The sequence below is a fragment of the Oncorhynchus mykiss genome, chromosome 8 (assembly GCF_057628025.1).
Source record: "Oncorhynchus mykiss isolate SJ-2025 chromosome 8, ASM5762802v1, whole genome shotgun sequence".
Lineage (NCBI taxonomy): Eukaryota > Metazoa > Chordata > Actinopteri > Salmoniformes > Salmonidae > Oncorhynchus > Oncorhynchus mykiss.
The window spans coordinates 10452501-10475083 of NC_143029.1; the positions used below are offsets into that span (position 1 = coordinate 10452501).

The window sequence follows — 22583 nt, forward strand, 5'->3', positions numbered from 1 at the left end:
CCTTAGTGGAAGTAGGAGGTGTGTGTGTGTGTGTGTGTGTGTGTGTGTGTGTGTGTGTGTGTGTGTGTGTGTGTGTGTGTGTGTAGCCCCTGCCTAGCTGAATTATTGGGTTCTGTCAACTGTTTTTTACTCAGACCTCAGCGAGGTAGACAAAGGCAGAGGAGGTAACTCCACAGGATGGCTGTGTGTGAAACCAAAACAAAAAGTGTCAGAAAGAGAGAGAAAGAGAGAGAGATATGAGAAAGGAGAGAGAGAGACGAGAAAGGAGAGAGAGACGAGAGGAGAGAGAGAGAGAGGAGAGAGGCGAGGGGAGAGAGAGAGAGGAGAAAGGAGAGAGAGAGATCCCAAACAAACCCAATGGGTGACATGTCTGGTGAGTTTGCAGGCCATAGAAGAGAGGAGAGAGAGGTGAGGAGAGAGAGAGAATAGAAAGGAGAGAGAGAATAGAAAAGAGAGCGAGAGAGAGGAGAGCGAGAGAGACGAGAAAGGAGAGAGAGCGAGAGAGAGAGACAAGAGGAGAGATGGATATAGACATATAGAGAAAAATAAAGGTTGAGAGTGTCTACCCAGGAAGCAGCTTCCTTGTCAACCTTTTTCTGTAATTGCATGCAATTAAGGTTTGAAAAGTAGTTTTTTTTAAAGCACTGGGAAATTGGCTATGTTCTTGCATCAGTCACAAGAGGCTGCAGAGGTACAGAAGAGGCACAAAATGACCTCCATAGCCTTTTGAAATGTTCTACCCCAATACTTCTCACTAGTTAGATAATCACTAACTACTAGCCATGGTGGTAATAATGTAATATTGTCGTCTTGTAGAGGGCAATGTAATACAATAGAATGACTCACCATTTAAAAAGCCTAATGACTCAATATGGCCTTATATCTACAGCCTGGGATTTGTGTTTTTAAAAGACATTCGTCGAGTTACTGAAAAAAAATCACTTTGACTCCTCGGAGGGAGAAGATGCCTATTAGGCTACCAGATAGTGACTTTTTCTTATAAGTCACTTCTTCACGCTGTACCGTAGCTTGTTCGGGCAACCATTTTGAGAGAGATGTTTTTTGACAGGTCTTGGGCTCTTGCTCTGGCTATGTTAGCGTGAAGGCTAAGATCGCTAAGGGAAGTTGAGCACAGCGCGAGCTCGCTCCGGCTGATTGAGCCAGTCTCCACGTTCTGCCTCCGGGGATGAAGTCACACTCTCAGCTGCTCACTCCACAGGGGTCCTTGGGTGCACAGAGAACAGTGGAGCAGCACTCTGCATGGTGATGCCCACAGAATGCCTGACCAGAAAAGGGTGAGATTATGTGGAGAGATACGGATACACATGTACACAGATACATAGTGTATGCATATGCATGAGAAAAGTGAATTACGTACAGTATGGAAATCTTCACAGAAATGTGCAGAAAAGAATGTTACCAAAAGATTTACGCTAGAATCTCTTACGTCTTTCCTTTCATTTGGCTTCTCTTGACCTCACCATCATCAGCCTACATAGGATTACATCTCAGATGCCATCTTTTCCAATGTACAAAGAACAAGAATATAAATGCCACATGCAACAAATTCAAAGATTTTTCAAAGAGTTCATATATAAGGAAATCGGTCAATTTAAATCAGTTAATTCGCCCCTAGTCTATGGATTTTAATATATGAATTTCACATGACTAGGAATACAGATGTGCTGCTGGTCACAGATCTGTTGGTCACAGATACTGTACCTTAAAAAAAAAAGGTAAGGGCATGGATCAGAAAACCAGTCAGTGAGTGATGTGACCATTTGCCTCGTGCAGCGCGACACATCTCCTTCACATAGAGTTGATCAGGCTGTTGATTGTGGCTTGTGGAATGTCGTCCCACTCCTCTTCAATGGCTGTGCGAAGTCGCTGTGGGGATATTGGCGGGTACTGGAACATGCTGTTGTACACGTCGATCCAGAGCATCCCAAACAAGCTCAATGGGTGACATGTCTGGTGAGTATGCAAGCCATGGAAGAACTGGGACATTTTCAGCATCCAGGAATTGTGTACAGATACTTACGACATGGGGCCGTGCATTATCATGCTGAACAATTCAGAAAGGCCTTTTATTGTCCCCAGCACAAGGTGCCCCTGTGTAATGATCATGGTGTTTAACCAGCTTCTTGATATGCCACACCTGTCAGGTGGATGGATTATCTTGACAAAGGAGAAATGGTCTGTAACAGGGAGGTAAACAAACGCTTATATCTTTGAGAGATTTAAGCGTTTTGTCCGTATAGGAACATTTCTGGGATCTTTCATTTCAGCTCATGAACCATGGGACCAACACTTTACATTATGCATTTATATTTTTGATCAGTGTACATTATTACACCAGAGTAAGCTTGTAGTAAGGAAGCAATTCTGTCTAGATCTTTGTTTTCCAATGATGAATAGTCCAACACTGTCTGAACCTGAAACCAGACCAGAAAGTCAAAGCCACACATCACTGAATCCACACCTAAACTACAGCAGACGACAGCGCCTCCTGTGGCACTGCGAGTCAAAACAGAGAGAAGATTACAGATAGAGAGATAGGAAGGGATGGAGAGAGAGGCAGATAGGGGTATAGAGAGGGAGTGGGTGTTGAGAGAAAGAGGCAGGAGTGATGGTGAGAAATCAGGACAGGAAGGTGTAAAGTGATTTAGCGTTGGTGTGATGTCCTGTATTGGTCATTGAAGTAACAGGGATGAACTATAAAAATTGACGCCCAGGTCCGACACAACTGCAAAAGAGATTTATCTTAGTCACCGTAGCTTTGTTTGTAACTAAACCTGGGACTAAAGGTTCAAGTAAAATACAGGCCCTGGTACAGCTCATGGTACCATTAGTATGGTCCAAACATTGTAAAGGTTTTGTAAACGTCAGATTAAATGAATAGTACACCAGAGGGCATCTGGTATCCCATTTATTCCAATGGGGATCATCTCTGACAATAGCCTTCAATTTATGGTGAATTTGGGGGTAGCCCTAACAGGGACTGGAACTCGTCTCCCATTACTGTCAACCCAACACCTTAGCGACTACGCCAAGAGATACAAACCTTTCGACCAGATCGCTAGGTGTTGAGTTAAGGTTGCTACAGTGTTGGGAAAAAGGCATGTGACTACTTCCTCTTACACCCACATCAGCTTAACACTTCACTCATCATCAATGTATGTTCCGACAGAGCAAACATTGCGATGAGTGTCACTAATATATTGACAAGACTCCCCCAGTAGATCCCATCCCACCACCTGAGGGGTGGGAGCCTCAATATACCCAATGGATGAACCAAGGGACAGGCTGATTCTCTATAATCAAATAAAATCAAATATTTGTCACATGCTTCGTAAAAAACTGGTGTAGACTTGGCACGGGGTACCAGTACTGAGTCTATGTGCAGGGGCATAAGGTCATTTAAGTAAGTATGCACATATAGGTGAGAATAAAGTTACTAGGCAACAGGACAGATAATAAACAGAGATGAGTCAATACAGATATTTAAATAGTTATCCAATAGCTACCTGGACTATTTAGCAGTCTTATGGCTCAGGGGTAGAAGCTGTTCATGGCCCTGTTGGTTCCAGACTTAGTGAATTTGTACTGCTTGCCATATGGTAGCAGATAGAATTGTCTATGACTATTAACAATTTTAGGGGCCTTCCTCTGACATCGCCTGGTATAGAAGTCCTGGACGGCAGGGGGCTCGGCCCCAGTGATGTACTGGGCTGTACGCACTACCCTCTGTAGCGCCTTGCGTTCGGATGCCAAGCAGTTGCCATACCAAGCAGTGATGCAGTCAGTCAAAATGTTCTCAATGATGCAGCTGTAGAACTTTGAGGATCTGAGTGCCAATGCCAAATCTTTTCAGCCTCCTGAAGGGGAAGATGCGTTGTCGTGCCTTCTTTACATGTTGCGTTTATATATACAGTACCAGTCAAAAATTTGGACACACCTACTCATTCAAGGGTTTTTCTTCATTTTTACTATTTTCTACATTTTTAAGGTACAATATCTGTGACCAACAGATGCACATCTGTGTTCAAGACTGTTAGAAAAGCATGTGTTATTTCATAGTTGATGTCTTCACTATTATTCTACAATGTAGAATAAAGAAAAACCCTTGAATGAGTAGGTGTGTCCAAACTTCTGTATATACAGTGTAAAAAAAAAGTATGTGAACCCTTAGGAATTACCTGGATATCTGCATAAATTGGTCAAATAATGTAATCTAATCTTCATCTAAGTCAAAACAATAGACAAGCAGTCTGCTTAAACTAATAACACACAAACAAGTATATGTTTTCATGTCTTTATTGAACACACCGTGTAAACATTCACAGTGCAGGGTGGGAAAAGTATGTGAACCCTGGTTGACCCTCATTTGGCAGCAATAACCTCAACCAAATGTTTTCTGTAGTTGCGGATCAGACCTGCACAACGGTCAGGAATTTTGGACCATTCCTCTTTACAAAACTGTTTCAGTTCAGCAATATTATTGGGATGTCTGGTGTGAACCGCTCTCGAGGTCATGCCACAGCATCTCAATCGGGTTGAGGTCAGGACTCTAAACTGGGCCACTCCAGAAGGCGTATTTTCTTCTGTTGAAGTCATTCTGTTGTTGATTTACTACTGTGTTTGGGGTCGTTGTCCTGTTGCATCACTCAACTTCTGTTGAGCTTCAATTGGTGGACATATAGCCTTACATTCTCCTTCAAAATGTCTTGAAAAACATGGGAATTCATTTTTCTGTCAATGATAGCAAGTTGTCCAGGCCCTGACGCAGCAAAGCAGCCCAAAACCATGATGTTCCCTCCACCATACCTTACAGTTGGGATGAGGTTTTGATGTTGGTGGGCTGTGCCTTTTCCCCCCACACATAGTGTTGTGTGTTCCTTCCAAACAACTCAACTTTAGTTTAATCTGTTCACTGAATATTTTGCCAGTAGCGCTGTGGAACTGTTGCGAACAGATGTGCAGCAATGGAAAAGTCATTAGCCTAGGGGGTTCACATACTTTTTCCAACCTACACTGTGAATGTTTAAATTATGTATTCAATATAGACAAGAAAAATACAATCATTTGTGTGTTATTAGTTTCAGCACACTGTGCTTGTCTATTGTTGTGACTTAGAGGAAAACCAGATTACATTTTTTTGACCAATTTATGTAGAAATCCAGGTAATTCCAAACGGTTCACATACTTTTTTTTGCAACTTGTATATATAATTGTTTTTAAATAAATTTAGTCTCAATGTTTATTGAAAACATTAATACATTTTCACAATGAGCACTTGTTGTCTCTCAAATACCAGTGCCTTCAGAAAGTATTCAACACCCCTTGACTTTTTCCACATGTTGTTGTGTTACAGCCTGAATTTAAAATGGATTACATTGAGATTTTGGGTCACTGGCCAACACACAATAACCCATAATGTCAAAGTGGAATTATGTTTACAAAATAAATTAAAAATGAAATGGTGAAATGAAATGGTCTTTGTTATGGCAAGCCTAAATAAGTTTAGGAGTAAAAATGTGTATAACAAGTCGCATAATAAGTTCAATGGAATCACTCGGAGTCAAATAATAGTGTTTAACTATTTTGAATTATTATCTCATCTTTATACCCCACACATACAATTATCTGTAAACTGAAGTTATTAATTACACTTTGGATGGCGTATCAATACTCCCAGTCACAACAAAAATACAGGCGTCCTTCCTCAACTCAGTTGCCGGAGTGGAAGGAAACTGCTCAGGAATTTCATCATGAGGCCAATGGTTCCTTTAAAACAGTTACAGATTTAAATGGCTGTGATAGGAGAAAACTGAGGATGGAGCAACAACATTGTAGTTACTCCACAGTAATAACCTAATTAACAGATTGAAAAGAAGGAAGCCTGTACAGAATAAAAATATTACAAAACATGCATCCTGTTTGCAACAAGGCACTGAAGTAATACTGCAAGAAATGTGGCAAAGCAATACATTTTTTGTTCTGAATGCAATGTTTTATGTATGGGGCAAATCACACATTACTGAGTACCACGCTCTATATTTTCAAGTATAGTGGTGACTGCATCATGTTATGGGTATGCTTGTAATCATTAAGGACCGGGGAGTTTTTCCAGGATAAAAAACTAACGGAATGGGGCTAAGCACAGGCAAAATCCTAGAGGAAAACCTGGTTCAGTCTGCTTTCCACCAGACACTGGGAGATTAATTCACCTTTCATCCAAGTTACAGTCACCAGTTTTGACTTAAATTTGTTTGAAAATCTATGGCAAGACCTGAATATGGTTATCTAGCAATGATCAACAACCAATTTCACAGATATTGAAGAATTTAGAGACGAATAGTAGGCAAATGTTTCACAATCCAGGTATGTAAAACTCTTAAGAGATTTACCCAGAAATACTGTCAGCTGTAATTTCTGCCAAAGGTGATTCTAGCATGTATTGATTCACGGGGTTTAATACTTATCTAATCAAGATATATTAGTGTTTTATTTGTCATTATATATTTTTTTACAAACGTTAGAATTTGTCTTTGCGTAGATTGTTGACATAAAAATACAATAAATCCATTTTAATCCCACTTTGTAACACAACATTTGGAAAATGTGAAAACTTTCTGAAGGCATTGTACATCATTACAGTTATGGGTTAACTAGCCGGCCAATTTTAGCCATATTACAATAGACATTATGTCAAAACACCTCAAAACAAGACACGGTATCAATAAGAAGATACAACGAGCTGAAACGAGCCACCTACGATTCCCCACGTCAGCTTCTTGTCATTGTTGCTAGCTATCTGACTGTTCAGAATCATAACAACGCCTGCCTTCCAGCCACATCGATGCTCACAGGTCATTTTTGTGAGGTTGTCAGCCAACTCCTCTGTACCACAATGCTTGTTGTTGTGTTGGTGTATTGGGCAGAAATTAATGGGCTTGACTTCTGTGTCAGAGACCTACTATGAACTCGACTTTTACACTAAGGTTTGGAGAGATGTAATGAAACCTTGTTAGATCTACTGAGAATGTCTGTGTCCCTTCTAACCTTTGATTATAGGAGCTTGCTGTCCAGACAGCAGTCTGAAGCGCACACTTATGTGCACACAAACACATTCCTACACAAAGGCACTGTCATGACGTGGCCCTTTCTGGATGTAGATCATAGCTTTCCCCACTCTCTCCACTCTCACCCTCACTCCTAACCCAGGTTTATTACCCCCGGTCGTAAATATTGGGTAGCGACTACCATGCAGTATTGAGGGAGTGAGTCTCCCAGAACAGAGACTTGGCCAAACTCTTAATCTTTTGAGAGTGTGGGAATAGTCCGTGGACACTTAAGGGACAGTTATGACGAGTGTGTTTCATATGTGATCTCATGAAGGACAGGAAACACATATAACTGTATCTCTTAAAGTGTAGTTTTCCCAGCTGTCGAGTTTACATCTAAAGATGAAGATGTAATGTGATGTCAACCTTCTAAATGAGAGTATGGATTTTCATATAAAGATTAACTAGTCAGTGGCCACACCCCCGTGAGCCCAGACATCACATTAGGCGTCATGGACCGCACTTTTCTACTGATACCCACTCCTGATGAAATTCACACCAGACCACGCAAACCCCAGTGTAAGCTAAGGTTGCAAATGGTTGAATTTCTAAGACCAAAACAAACCAGGTGACGCTGGTTTGTGAAGTGGTTTAAACTATAACTCTACCAAAGGACAAGACTATACCACGTGGAGCATTGGCTACACGGATGGAAATGGTTAAACTCTGAGACGATTGATCACTACGGAATAAGAGCAAATCTTAGACGTATAATTACTATTCTGCAGCTAGAAATCGCGTAAGTCTAGAACGACAATACAGACAACCGCCAAAGCATCTATTCTAATAGAACATTTCTGAATGGTACTCTGAAGTAGCCATTTTAACCACGAAAGACTTTGTGACTTCTATGAAAGTTAACCAGAAAAGACTCAGATGAAATAACCAGTAGACGGACAGGATTCCAACAGAGAAGACAACAACGACATCCGGGCGTAAATATGAATTGCAATTTCTTTTTGAATGAGCGGCCGTTCATGGGCAAAGGAATAGCACATCAATGAATATAATTATAGACTGTGTGTAATGAATCCATTTGTCTTTCCCGCTCTTTCTCAGTCCCACCCCTTCCCTTTTGTCTACCAAGCGTTCATATCGTCTTAGCCCACTAAGGACTTTCCTATCATTCTTAGTAACCAATATCTACTGTTTGCTTGCTATGTATTTCTATGATTATTTAGTTAGTTAGTAAATAAATAATTAAGCCAACTTACATATTCTGATTCATTATGGAAACTAGGGTTCGTGCAGATAACTAACAATTTTACGACATTCAGATGAGACTGACAGAAGGTAAAGAATAATTCATGATTGACTGCTATTGATATAAAATATCTTCAGATCTTTAAGAGTGGATTTGGGAGATAGCCACTCTATATAAACTAACTCTTCCGTGGTGCCCCAGGATCTTAACAAGCTAATTGTTTAATTAATGGTTTAATTCAATCACGTAATCAATCAAACGTTAGGTAATCGATTTGAAAATAGCATTTCATCTCATTTAACCATAGTAGAGACACGACAGCAGACACAGACACAGACACAGACACAGACACAGACACAGTATGTGCAGGCACAAATGCACACGCACAGATACACACAAACAGTTTGTTAGTCCTATGACCAGAGATTTATTAACTTTTTAGAAGGTCTGAAAACTGTAGAGATGAATTTCCCTCCGTAACTCAACAGTCAGCGTTATGTTTGGGGCAAAATAATCTGTTCCGGCACAAACCTTTCTATGCCTTTCTCTCCGCCACACACACACACACACACACGCACAAACACACACACACACACACACACACACACACACACACAAAAACACACACACACACACACACACACACACAAAGATTAACTCTTGAATACTAGTCAGGCTAGTTGTTGAGGCCCGTCTCCATGTCTGTCTCCACGTCCGTCTGTCTGTCATTCATGCTGGTACTGCATGTCTCCCAGGCATACTCATCTACCAGAGTAATCACTGACCCCCATGTACAGGCTCCTATCTGTTGTTTTCATTGGCGATGCCCCAAACAGTCACCTTGGGTCTAACACACACACACACACACACTCAGGAGAGCCCACTCCTACCCCCACACACCCAACACCAGCTCCAATGAAACCAGTCATTTCGGTGGGGCCAAAACATTGAGGCAGTAAGATAGGGTCATACCCCTCACTGAGGCCAGTGGTGTGACACATAAACAGAGATCTACACACAAACACGACATGGGTTATTTGTTACACAATCACTTTGGCAGACAAGTAAGCAGACATTTTGGCCTTCACTCCCACTATATAGTTCACTGTGATAGGGTTCAGCACCTCTCAGTTTCCCCTCCTGATACTCTCTCTCTCTCTCTAAGTAATTATCACCGCCTGACTCTGAGGGGTTTTGATGAAATGCTAAATTACTGAGTCACTGGTTATTATGAGCTCTCGAGTGGTACAGCGGTCTAAGGCACTGCATCTCAGTGCTAGAGGCATCACTACAGACCCTGGTTTGATTCCAGGCTGTATTACAATTGGCCATGATTGGGAGTCCCACAGGACGGCGCACAATTAGCCCAGTGTCGTCCGGGTTAGGGTTTTGCCTACAGTAGTTAAATAAAAAAGAAATAAAAATAAACATTTCACTCCAACCACCCATTGCTCTATTTGTTACAGGATAATATTTGTGTACTGCTTCAGTCTTCAACACACACATTTTCAAAGGAAGGTTTGTTTAAGAGGCTTCGTAAAAAATAAATGAAAGACGATCTTCATACGGTTGTGATATAATGTATTTCAGTCATTGTAAGATGTTTTTGCTTGGTGAAGAGTTTTGAGTAGTGGCTAGCCTTGAAATGTTTTTTCTAGAACTTTCCCATACAAAAGTCCGAGTGCTTTCACAGCTGCAACCCAAATGTCTGCAGTAATTTGAGTCCTTTCAGGATGATGCAGAAAAATTGGGACGTCGAGTCATGACAGCCATCTAGCAAAAGCCTTATTTGTCACCCCCCCCCCCCCCTCTCTCTTTTGTAAAAGACTTAGCATATTGGCATGACAACGCTAAGTGGTCTGTCGTCTGTGGAGACAACTGACAGGCGAGTCTAAGCAGACAGCCAGTTAAGTTCTGTCCAAGATGGCTGACAGAAGACACAGACGTGTCCAATACAACACTGACAAAAAAGACAAAAGGTTTTGCTTATTCACTGCTTGAAAGAGATGAAAAAGAAACGACTGTTTCACTGAGCTGGATGTTTAAATGTGGGGCTCTACTGACAGATATCCTAGTGATAGAAAATGAGTTGGCTTTACTTCAACTAAGTGTTGAATGATATTTCACCTCTCTATTCTGGGTGTATCGTATACCATTCAGTGGGATTATTTCAAAGGGAGTCTTTCATTCTCTACGTTAGCATAGTTTTACATTATGACATAAATGCAACAACCTATTCTAGGTGTGTTCATAACCAGTTTCAAACACGATTGCTTTTGAACAGGTCAATATAAATAAAGTAAAAAAATATTCTCAAATAACATGTTAGCCTTAATAAAGGGATATTTCATCCAAATTACAAAATGGCATATTAGTTTCCTTAACCTGTAGGCAGTCTATGGACAAGGTAAGACAGCAATCCATGTTTTGGTTTGGTTTACCTGACCACTGTCTGGTGTTTACTTGGCAACTGTTTAGCATTTTTGTCCCAAAAAAATCAAGGCAAGACAGTCTCCCCTAAACAGTATTATAGTTTCCCATGTCCAAATCATCTTAAAGTAACTTTATTGCGTTCCACAATCAAGTGTAGAGACATTGGGATGATTTTGTCTTGGAATATAAAACACAGAACATGAAACACCGAACATAAAACACCGAACATGAAACACAGAACATGAAACACCGAACATGAAACACAGAACATGAAACACAGAACATGAAACACCGAACATGAAACACCGAACATGAAACACCGAACATGAAACACCGAACATGAAACACCGAACATGAAACACCGAACATAAAACACCGAACATGAAACACCGAACATGAAACACCGAACATGAAACACCGAACATAAAACACCGAACATGAAACACCGAACATGAAACACCGAACATGAAACACCGAACATGAAACACCGAACATGAAACACCAAACATGAAACATGAAATACCGAACATAAAACACCAAACATGAAACATGAAACACCAAACATGAAACACTGATCCAAAGTTCATGCAACATCTGACCAGACAGACAGTCACACCATAAATCCACTGGCCTCAGCATCAAAACTGTAGTATAATGTTATCATGACTGGCCAATCTATTATTATTTTTAGTGTGTTTGATTATGTTGTTATCACTATTCATATTCTTGTGGTTTTGTTTTTGCGATAACTGACTATTTGTATAATATACAAGCAGAAAAGAAACAAGATAGATACATTTACCATAAATAAATTCACATTCATGTGAAGTATTTGCATAATGGGAACGATTCTACTTTGTTTACATTGTTTTGGGCAAAATAAAGGGGCGGTCAAAGTCTTGTGGCCCAACACACACCTCCACTCTCAGAAGCACTGTGTGCTCTGCTCTCAGTACGACTCTCTTTCTAATATTTACGTTTTTTTACATTCAGCAGACGCGCTTATCCAGAGCAACTTACAGGAGCAATTAGAGAGAAGTGCCTTGCGCAAGGCCACATAAAACCTATTTTTCACCTAGTCAGTTCGGGGATTCAAACAATCAACCTTTCGGTTATTGGCCCAAAGTTCTTAACCGCTAGGCTACCTACCTAATATCAAGGCCTTATTTGCCCAGTAATTATTTATCAATGGTGGGAAAGCCAATGCAAACAGAAACTGTTCCCATAAACAGACATGGTTTGCAGAGTACACAGGCCAGGGGAGGGCAACCTCATGGGTATAAGACTGGCACTCTTCTGCTGCCCTGGCACTGTTGTTTAATCCAGCTAGTGCACCACAGGGCAGACATAGGAAGATATAGCGAGGCTTCTAGTAGACTACAGGAGATATACTCTAGTGACAAGGAGTCAGACATGTTGGTCCTGTGTGTCATCTCTGTCCTCAGCCTTCTCTCAGTGGGACTGGCAGCTCCTCTGTCCTGTGAGGATCTACTGAGACCCCTAAAGATGAACAGCACGAACCATGTTAGTACTATGTCTGTCTGTCTGTCTGTCTGTCTGTCTGTCTGTCTGTCTGTCTGTCTGTCTGTCTGTCTGTCTGTCTGTCTGTCTGTCTATCCATCCATCAATTTGTATCTGTTTATCTATCTGTTAAGACATTTGGTTAGAAAATCTGTCTTTCTGCCTGCCTATCTAACTACTGCTTTTATCTATCTATGTTTGTATTGTTCAGTATATACCAGGTATTCCTAAACTGGGGTAGGGGGTACGCGCAATGCAGTCGGGGGTATGCCATATACCCCCTCTGAGTAACCTCTGGCAAAAATGTAAGAAAAAAAAGTCTGATATATATATATATATATATATATATATATATAAAATACTTGTTTTATTATATATATATATATAAGAAATGTAAGAAAAAAAAGTCTCATATATATATATATATATATATATATATATATATATATATTTTAAAAAATTCTTAAAGTTTTGCCAGAGAGGTTACTCAGAGGGGGCACTCAGCTGGAGGTTGAATGTTTGAAGGGGTACAGGATTATAAACAGTTTGGGAAACACTGGTATATACAGTATCTCTGGGTCCTATATATCTTGCAGATTTTGGGTAAGTGGATTTTTATCGCGGAGAGCACTGAGGTCCCTGGTGGCAGGGAGTATGCTGCAAAAGAATGGATCACAGGCTGGCTTCAGATCTCTCCTGGGCTCCAGAACAACACTGTCAAAGAATTACAGATGATAAACATGTAAGAAAATGATTCACTTTCAATGCGCTTCATGTTTATTGTATGTTGACTGTATGCATACCGTACCAGAAATGTGAATGTGAAAAACGTGTTGAAAATGAAATAATAACAAACATCGTTGTAACAAAAATTGTAATTGTAACACGTAAAAATGACCCCGTCTTTGCTTTTACAAACACTTGAAAACCCAGCTAACACAAAACACTCTATGTTTCTCAGAGCATGGTGAGAGTGTGGTTGTCCTACGGTTATTTTTGGTTATATACCTTCCCACAACGTTCTGGGAATGTTGCAGGATAGTTGTTTTGTTCTGGAACATTCTCAGCACATTTAGGAACTTCACACAAAAAAATGTTCTTACTATTTCCTTACCTTAACAGAAAATGTCCTATAAGTTCACACATAGTTATTTTAATGTTAATATAATAGTTCATAATATTATGGGAGTTCAGAGGACTTCTTTAAACACTCACAATTATTATTATTTTTGCATTTTTGATCATCATGATATTGTGGCCGATGACACATTACTTAATGAATAGCTTGAATATCCAATATGTTGAAAACGTGACTGCTGACATGCAAAACATTGTGGGACTGTATCAACAGTGGACTAATGAAATAAATATCAGAAGAGTTTACCTTTTTAATAAAGATCCAATGCAGCTGTTTTAATCTCAGTATAAAATAATTTCTGGTTAACAATGAAGTACCTCACTGTAATTGTTTTCAATTCAAATATACAAAAATCTTCTCCACAAGCAATTTCTAAAGCAAGTATTTTGCTATGACTGGGGAGTGGAACTCATTTTTATTGGTCTATTTAATTTAGCTCCTGGTGATGTCACCAGCCATGCCAAAACTCCATCCCACCAAAACAGGCTGAAATTACAGGCGGTCATTTCAAACAGCTCTTACACTAAAAAGGAATTATCATAATTTTCACAATTTCACAGTATTATTCCAACCTCAGTGAGGAAATATACTGTATATAAAACATAGGAAAATCACGTTTCTTTACTGTACTGTGCCTTTTAAGTAAATCAGATGATATATTAGGTGAAAGGGAGACATTTTAGTAAATGTTCTCCTAACATTTACTAAAATGTTCTTCACAACCTCTGTAAAAACTACCACAGGTTGCCAGGGATGTAATGTTCCTGTAATGTTTTTACAATATACTGCCACAAAAAAATGTGGCTACATGCCATCCTCTCAATGGTCTCAAAGTTTTAAAAAATTGTGAAAACCTTGGTGCAAAAAAAATGTGGCTACATGCCACCCTCTCAATGGTATCAAAGTTTTAAAAAATTGTGAAAACATTGGTGCAATGTTCTGCTAATGTGTAGTGTCACATTACTGCTTGAAGTTGCCAAACTTTTAAACAAATGCCATTTCAATCATCTTACATCATTATATTAGGGTATTGTCCAAACATAGTTACAGATTTTGTAGCCCTTTCCTGCAGTCAAATGACCAAATCGCCCTCTTGTGGCTTGATGGGTGGAATATTATTAATATGTTGCTGTGCCCAAGAATGCCAAGGTAACCTGTCTAATTGACTATGGCTGTAGTACTCACATCTGTAGCAATGAAACACTTTGAAAGGCTGGCTCACATGGCTCACATCAACACCATCATCCAAGACACCCTGGACCCAATTCAATTCGCATACAGTCCCAACAGATCCACCGATGACGCAATCTCGATTGCTCTTCACACTGCCCTCTCTCACCTGGACAATGCTGTTCATTGACTACAGCTCAGCCTTCAATACCATAGTGCCCTCTAAGCGCGTCACTAAGCTAAAGACCCTGGGACTGAACACCTCCCTCTGCAACTGGATCCTGGACTTCCTGATGGGCTGTCCCCAAGTGGTGAGGGTAGGCAAAAACACATCTTCCACGCTGACCCTCAACACGGGGGCCCCTCAGTGGTGCGTGCTTACTCTCCTCCTGCACTTCCTGTTTACCCACAACTGTGTGGCAGCGCACGACTCCAACATCATCATTAAGTTTTCTGATAGCACAACCGTGGTGGACAACAACAACATCTCCCTCAACGTCAGCAAGAAAAAGGTACTAATCGTGGACTACAGGAAACGGAGGTCCGAGCTTGCCCCCATTCACATCGACGCGGCTATAGTGGAGCGAGTCGAGAGTTTCCTCGGTGTCCACATCACTGAGGAATTAACATGGTCCACACACACCAACACAGTCATGAAGAAGACATGACAACGCTTCTTCCCCCTCAGGAGGCTGAAAAGACTTGGCATGGACACTCAAATCCTCCAAAAATTCTACAGCTACACCATTGAGAGCATCTTGACTGGCAGCAGAGGGTGGCGCTACAGAGGGTTGTGCGGACAGCCCAGTACAGGGCCAAGCTCCCTGCCATCCAGGACCTCTATAGCAGGTGGTGTGAAAGGAAGGCTAGGAAAATTGTTAAAGACTCCAGCAACCCAAGCCATAGACTGTTATCTCTGCTTCCACATGGCAAGTGGTACTGGAGCATCAAGTCTGACACCAACAGGCTCCTGAACAGCTTCTATTTCCAAGCAAGGTTTGAAATTATTGTTTTAATCAAATATTATACACGTATATGTTTGGGCTTCTTACGGTTAATATGCAGTCTACAAATTAATTGTCATTATGTTCTGGTTCCCTGACCATCTGTTCAAGGCAAAATATGTGCCATAACCAGGCTTCCAAAGCTCTTTATGATTACAGATGTGTCACGCCCTGGCCAAAGAGAGGCTTTTATTCTCTATTTTGGTTAGGCCAGGGTGTGACTAGAGTGGGCATTCTAGTTTCTTTATTTCTATGTTTTGGCCGGCTACGGTTCTCAATCAGGGACAGCTGTCTATCGTTGTCTCTGATTGGGAATCATACATAGGCAGCCTTTTTCTCATCTGTGTTTGGTGGGTAGTTGTCTTTGTTAGTGGACTGTATAGCCATAGTAAGCTGCACGGTCATTTTTTGTGTTTTGTTGGCGACATTTTTAATAAAGGAAAATGTACGCTCACCACGCTGCACCTTGGTCCGGTCATTTCCCTGACGACGTTCGTGACAGAACTACCCACCACCAAAGGACCAAGCAGCGTGGCCAGGAGGAGCAGGGTTTCTGGGCCCGGGAGAAGAAGGAGTGGAGGACCTCATGGACATGGGAGGACGTTATGACAAGGGACAAGACCCTGCCGTGGAAACAGGTGAAACAGCAAGGGAGGAACGACGGCGATACCAGGAGTAACGCCATCGACGCGAGCACGAGAGGCAGCTCACAAAAATTATTTAGGGGGAGGCACACGGGGAGTGTGGCAGAGTCAAGGTTCAGACCTGAGCCAACTCCTCTTGCTTACCGTAGGGAGAGTGGTACTGGTCAGGCACCGTGTTATGCGCTAGAGCGCACGGTGTCTCCAGTACGTGTTCACAGCCCGGTGCTCTACATTCCAGCTCCCTGCATTGGACGTGCTAGAGTGGGCATCCAGCCAGGACGGATGGTGCCGGCTCAGCGCGCCTGGCCTTCGGTGCGTCTCTTTGGCCTAGGATATCCTGCGCCAGCTCTGCGCACTGTGTCTCCGGTGCGTCTGCACAGCCCAGTGCGTCCTGTGCCAGCTCCCTGCATTTGCCGGGCGAAAGTAACCATCCAGCCAGGACGGGTTGTGCTGGCTCTACGCTCGAGACCTCCAGTGCGCCTCCCCAGCCTGGTGAGTCCTGTGCCTGCTCCCAGAACCAGGCCTCCTGTATGTCTCCCCAGCCTGGTAAGCCCTATGGCAGGTCCACGCACCAGGCTGCCAATACGCGTTCGTTTTAGTTGTTTCTTGTTTTGTTGGCGACATTTATAATAAAAGAGAATGAACGCATACCTGGCTGCACCTTGGTCCGGTCATTTCCGTGACGACGATTGTGAGTGCTAATGTCCCCACATCGTTCTCACAGCATAATGAAATATTTTGTAAACTTTAAAATAACCTAACGAATGTTCTGTTAACATTCTTGCAACATCAGAGGAATGTTTTTTCCACATAAATACCAACATTCTATAATCATCAACACAACTGGACAGATTGCTTTATTACAACATTTAGGGAATGTTCTTACACCCTTCCCACAACTTAATAAAATGGTCTGGGAACATTCACAGAATCAGTTTTGGTTTGCTGGGTATACTCTGGGAACTAGAGGTCGACCGATTATGATTTTTCAATGCCGATACCGATAACAATTATTGGAGGACCAAAAAAAGCCGATACCGATTAATCAGCCAATTTTTTTATGACCGCTCCGTCTGCCCCTTTTACGGCAACGTTGTTTTGGTTTGCCGGCTGGGATCCGATCCATTGTCCTGGGTGGTGGGCAAAACAGAGGATCGGCTTCAGGAAAGTCGTATTCCTGGTCGTAATGTTGGTGGGTTGACGTTGCTCTTATATCCAATTGTTCCTCCCGACTGTATGTAATAAAACCTAAGATTACCTGGGGTAACAATGTAAGAAATAACACGTAAAAAAAAAAAATACAAAATACTACATAGTTCTAGGAATGTGAAGCGAGGCGGCCATCTCTGTTGGCGCTGGAAGTATACAATATTAACTAAATATGCAGGTTTAAAATATATACATGTGTATTGATTTTAAGAAAGGTGTTGATGTTTATGGTTAGGTACACATTGGTGCAACGACAGTGCTTTTTTCACAAATGCGCTTGTTAAATCACCCATTTGGCGAAGTAGGCTATGATTCAATGATAAATTAACAGGCACCGCATTGATTATATGCAACGAAGGACAAGCTAGATAAACTAGTAATATCATCAACTATGTGTAGTTAACTAGTGATTATGTTAAGATTGACTGTTTTTATAAGATACGTTTAATGCTAGCTAGCACCTTACCTTGGCTCCTTGCTGCACTCACATAACAGGTAGTCAGACTGCCACAAAGTCTCCTCGTGGAGTGCAATGTAATAGGCCATGATCGGTGTCCAAAAATGCAGATTACCGATTGTTATGAAAACTTGAAATCGGCCCTAATTAATCGGCCATTCCGATTAATCGGTTGACCTCTACTGCGAAGGTTGTCAAATTGTGTGACATTAGGAATGTTCTCAGAACAAAGACAACTTAGATAAATGTGTTTTGAGTGTAATGTGATGAATGTGTTTTTTATAATTTAATTTGTAGTTGAATACTGTAGTATATTCATCTCAGTTCATTACTCAACAGTGGAGGCAAATGCATTAGCATGACCAGTGAAATGACCATGGAAAACAACACATTTACCTCAAGTGAGTAAAGACATAACAATACTATTACTAATCATCAAAATAAGAATATGACTTTGCACTAAAGGATAGTGAATCAATGTGGTATGTCATGTTAAAAAAAAGTGTGTGTGTGTGTGCGTGTGTGTGTGTGTGTGTGTGCCATAGCGGGACCTTTGCCCTATTCCCTGACCTACCTGAATACCTGCCCTGACTGCCTCCTTGTCCAACAGAAGTTGTCATTGGTTAGCAAATACAGCACTCTGTCTATCTTCAGTAAGAACATTACATTTCAACTATCATGCTAAATTCAGTACTATAGTCTTGTTTAAAAATGTATTACTACTTAACTAATGGGACATGATATACAATAAGTGGATTATATTTATTTGAAAATATGTTTCCTTTGGGCCCTCTGGCTCATAATATATTTGCTATTCCCTGTGATGAACAGGCAAGAGAAAGGAGCTGACCTCTGCTGAACAGGAAGTGTTTAAGAAACAGGTGGACTGTCTCAATTTGCCACCAGCTGTGTTCACAAACCCACAGAAAGGTAAGCATCTTACCTTACCTAGAGTTTTCACCAGAAATTATTTTCAGCGACCAAGCTACCATTTTAGAATGATTCAACCAAAGTTTGCAATGTTATCAATGAAGCGCCAACTGCATGATAAGCTAGCGAATTAGATTTGACATTGTGCTTTGACACTGTTGGATAGGCCAACAACAACGTGCTGTTTTGCATGCTGTTCAGGAAGATGCACCCATATGGGGAGAAATAAGCAATACCTTACTGCAAAGTAGCTTCTGGGGAAAACTAAAAGTTGTATCCTTGTGATGATGTAAATGTTCATTTACTCACAGACTGTCATAATTTGCGGCATAGATTCCTGTCCAGATCCGACACAGGACAACAGCAAAACTCTGGACCTGTCGAAAGTGATCGAATTGCTGAGTGACAAGATTGATTTTAAGAAGACTTTAGAAGAGATGATAAGTAAATTACAACTAGCGAGTAATAAGGCCGATTAATTGTCAAAATGTCAAGTGGCGCCTATTATGTATTTTTTCATATAATACATTTAAAAAATAGATTAAAAAAATTATATTTAGAAATAGATTTGTATTTTTTCATACTCATTGTTTTAATGGTTGGTATATCGCCACCATGGGACCATTCGACAACATATTTCTCCTACAGTCAAACAGTGTTTCAACCTTTAGAGAATTAACCCTAGCTAGCACACAGTGTCCTTCGCGGCCACCTGCCGAACACCTACCCTCGCCGTCGTTAACAGAACTGCAGGAAAACAATGCTGACAGGCGGGGGCGAAGTACACTGTCTCCCGGTGTGCTAGCTAGCTACCTATCCTGCCTACTGTATGCCAGAGCACACAGTGTCCTTTGCTCGCACCTGTCAAAACCTGCCCTCACCGTCATTAACAGAAGTGACAGAAAGCAGTCCGACAGGTGGGGTCGAAGGACACTGTCTACCAGTGTGCTAGCTATCGTTAGCTAGCTACCTATCCTGCCAGCAGTGCACCGGAGTAGCAACCAGTATCCTTCGCTAACGCCTGCCAAACACCTGCCCTCGCCACTGTTAACAGAACTGCGGAAACAGTGATCGACAGGCGGGGGCAAAGGATACTGTCTACCAGTGTCCTAGCTATAGTTAGCTAGCTGGCTACCTATTCTTCCTGCTGTGTACCAGAGTCCTAGCTAGCTAGCACCCAGTATCCATCGCTAACGCCTGCCAAACTTCTGCCCTCGTTAACAGAACTGTGGGAAAATAATGCCTGACAGGTGGGGGGGGGGGGGGGGGGGGAAACACTATCTACAGTGTCCCTAGCTAGCTAGCTAGTTACTGGCGTTGTCACCACGCCTCTTATTCTGTGGTGTTTATCAGTGGTTGGCACCCAACGCTATTGTGCATTTCGGCCACCTATAGTGGAGCACTCCTGCATGTGTCCCGGAGTCCTAGCTTAAAAATGCTCTCCACTCCTACGGTACATCCCAGGGACACATTGCTTAATGGCATTGTGGTGGATTGTGTTCCCTGAAATGGACAAGCTGATTGACGGAGCGCCGGGACGGGCCCTCTCTATGCACGTTTATCTTCTGGTCCCAATCGAACATCCAGCTCCTTCGCTGCGCGATATCAGAGAAGACCACCGTTGTCCTGGGAAACATTCGATTCACCACCTCAAAATCTGCAGATTTACCGTACTTTGACCTACTACAGTAGCTATGTTGGTCTATTACTTCAAATAATATGCAAGTATGCAAGTTTCTTAGGATTCAAATTTTCTCAAACAGCCTAATTCATACCCTTCATTGGAATAATGGACTTTTTTTTGTTTTACATTAACCTTTATTTAACTAGGCAACTCAGTTAAGAACAAACTCTTATTTACAATGATAGCCTACTACAATGACGGCCTACCCCGGCCAAACCCGGACAACGCTGGGCCAATTGTGCGCCGCCCAATCACAGCCGGATGTGATGCAGCCTGGATTCGAACCAGGGACTGTAGTGACGCCTCTTGGACTGAGATGCAGTGCCTTAGACCGCTGCGACACTCGTGTCCTGCTATTAAAATAATATGCAGTACCAGTCAAAAGTTTGGACAAACCTACTCATTCAAGGGTTGTTCTTTATTTTTACTATTTTCTACATTATATAATAATAGTGAAGACATCAAAACTATGAAAGATTTCTCACCTACTGTATTCAGCTTGGGGATTCGAACCAGCAACCTTTCGGTTACTGGCCCAACTCTCTTAACTGTTAGGGCTACCTGTCACCTACGTCGTGCTAAATAAAGAGCTTTAAGGAAATACAGGCAGGCACCACATTACTACAAGAAAAAACAGCTCGCTCAATCAGGCATGATGGTCTTGGAAGTATAAAAGAAAAGCTTGTTTTCATATACTAAAAAACAAGCTTGAAAAGTTAGTGCAATTGGGTTAGTGTGGTGTGTGTGAAGAATCCGATAATTTCACTTGTATGCGGTACAAATGACATTATTGTGGGAACACCTCCTCCTAAGAGGATGAATTAGGCTGTGTGAGAAGGTTTGAATCCTAAGAAACCTGCATACACATTGTTTGAAGTACAATAGACCAATATAACTACTGCAGTAGGTCAAAGCTGTGTGCTGGAAAACCTTGAGTGGAGTAGTGTGTTGCTCATGTGAATTTCCTTTCTTTTTAGGCTTCAGACCAATGCCTACTTCTCACTTTGTTGTTGTTTTTAATACATTAAGACTCTAAACCTTCTGTGTTTGGACTCCTAGCAAGCACCTGCATATATTCCAATACGTTTCCCATGAGGATGTTGGCAATCTTAACATCACAACTTGGTCAATCTTGGACAAATCCATGCTACTACTACTCTGCCAAGAAGCCGATAACATCCGACCAGGACCCGCAGCACCCTATGAGAAATGCCATCCCTGTCTAATCTATGGCAAAACACATTCCCCATTCTCAACGGTGGCATTCAGACAAGGCAGGGTTGAAAACCAACACCAACAGTTCTAGGTGGTTGCCTGGTGGGAGCTTGGGTAAAGTGGGAGCATTTTCTCCCAGAGCTTGAGGGTGGCATGATGTCATGAGAAACCAGTTTTTTGTTTGTAAACAAATGTTTGTAGTTACATGAGTTATACTAATTATGCTACCAGGATGGTGGCGGTAGCATAATCACAGTTAAATACTGCAGTGCACTGCGGGTTTGATTGAATTGAACCAAAGATGTCTAAAGGAATAGACTTTCAGCGCAGAGCCAAGATCAACAAGGCTCACTTCCTCTTTGTCCTCCGTTATTAACTCTCCGCGACTGGCATTGTTTTCAAAGACAATGAGGCACTTGCTGTTGTATATAACTATGGCTAGGTAAAAGTAAACATCAAGGAGAGAGTGGATACATTCACACTCCCTTTCATATGATGTCATTCTAGTTGAGAAAAATTCTGCCCATGTGTTGACAATTAAATATGATACATGAGTCATATCCCTCTACCTAAGACACCATCTGAACTGTTTATAGTTTGGAGGTCCTGGGAAACAGTTGAAGTAAGCTAAGTAAATTCAATTTGATGCTCAGACCTTGGTCTATGCAATTTATTTTTCACATTTTTTTATGGACCCTAGAGCTCTCCAACAACACTTCTGAGCAAAGACTGGCACGTCGACAAATGGCTTCTCCAACTTCCAAAGAAACTCATAGTTCTCACACGTGTGTAACTATACAGTACATATGACCCTGTGTATAGACAACTATATGACCCTGTGTATAGA

At 41.5% G+C, this 22583-nt stretch overlaps 2 protein-coding genes across 3 annotated transcripts in view; one reads left to right on the forward strand and one right to left on the reverse strand.

Annotated features, from left to right (window-relative positions):
* The window catches only part of kif26aa (kinesin family member 26Aa), a 168869-nt gene that overhangs the window by 138587 nt on the left and 7699 nt on the right, over positions 1-22583 (reverse strand). The gene's annotated exons all lie outside the window — the stretch shown is intronic.
* Positions 11981-19407, forward strand: LOC110529338 (uncharacterized). The gene is made up of 6 exons (XM_021611472.3): positions 11981-12288; positions 12882-13027; positions 18247-18308; positions 18453-18560; positions 18739-18837; positions 19171-19407. Exons 1-6 carry the CDS (start codon positions 12178-12180, stop codon positions 19314-19316), a joined length of 672 nt encoding a protein of 223 aa, XP_021467147.3. The 5' UTR covers positions 11981-12177; the 3' UTR covers positions 19317-19407.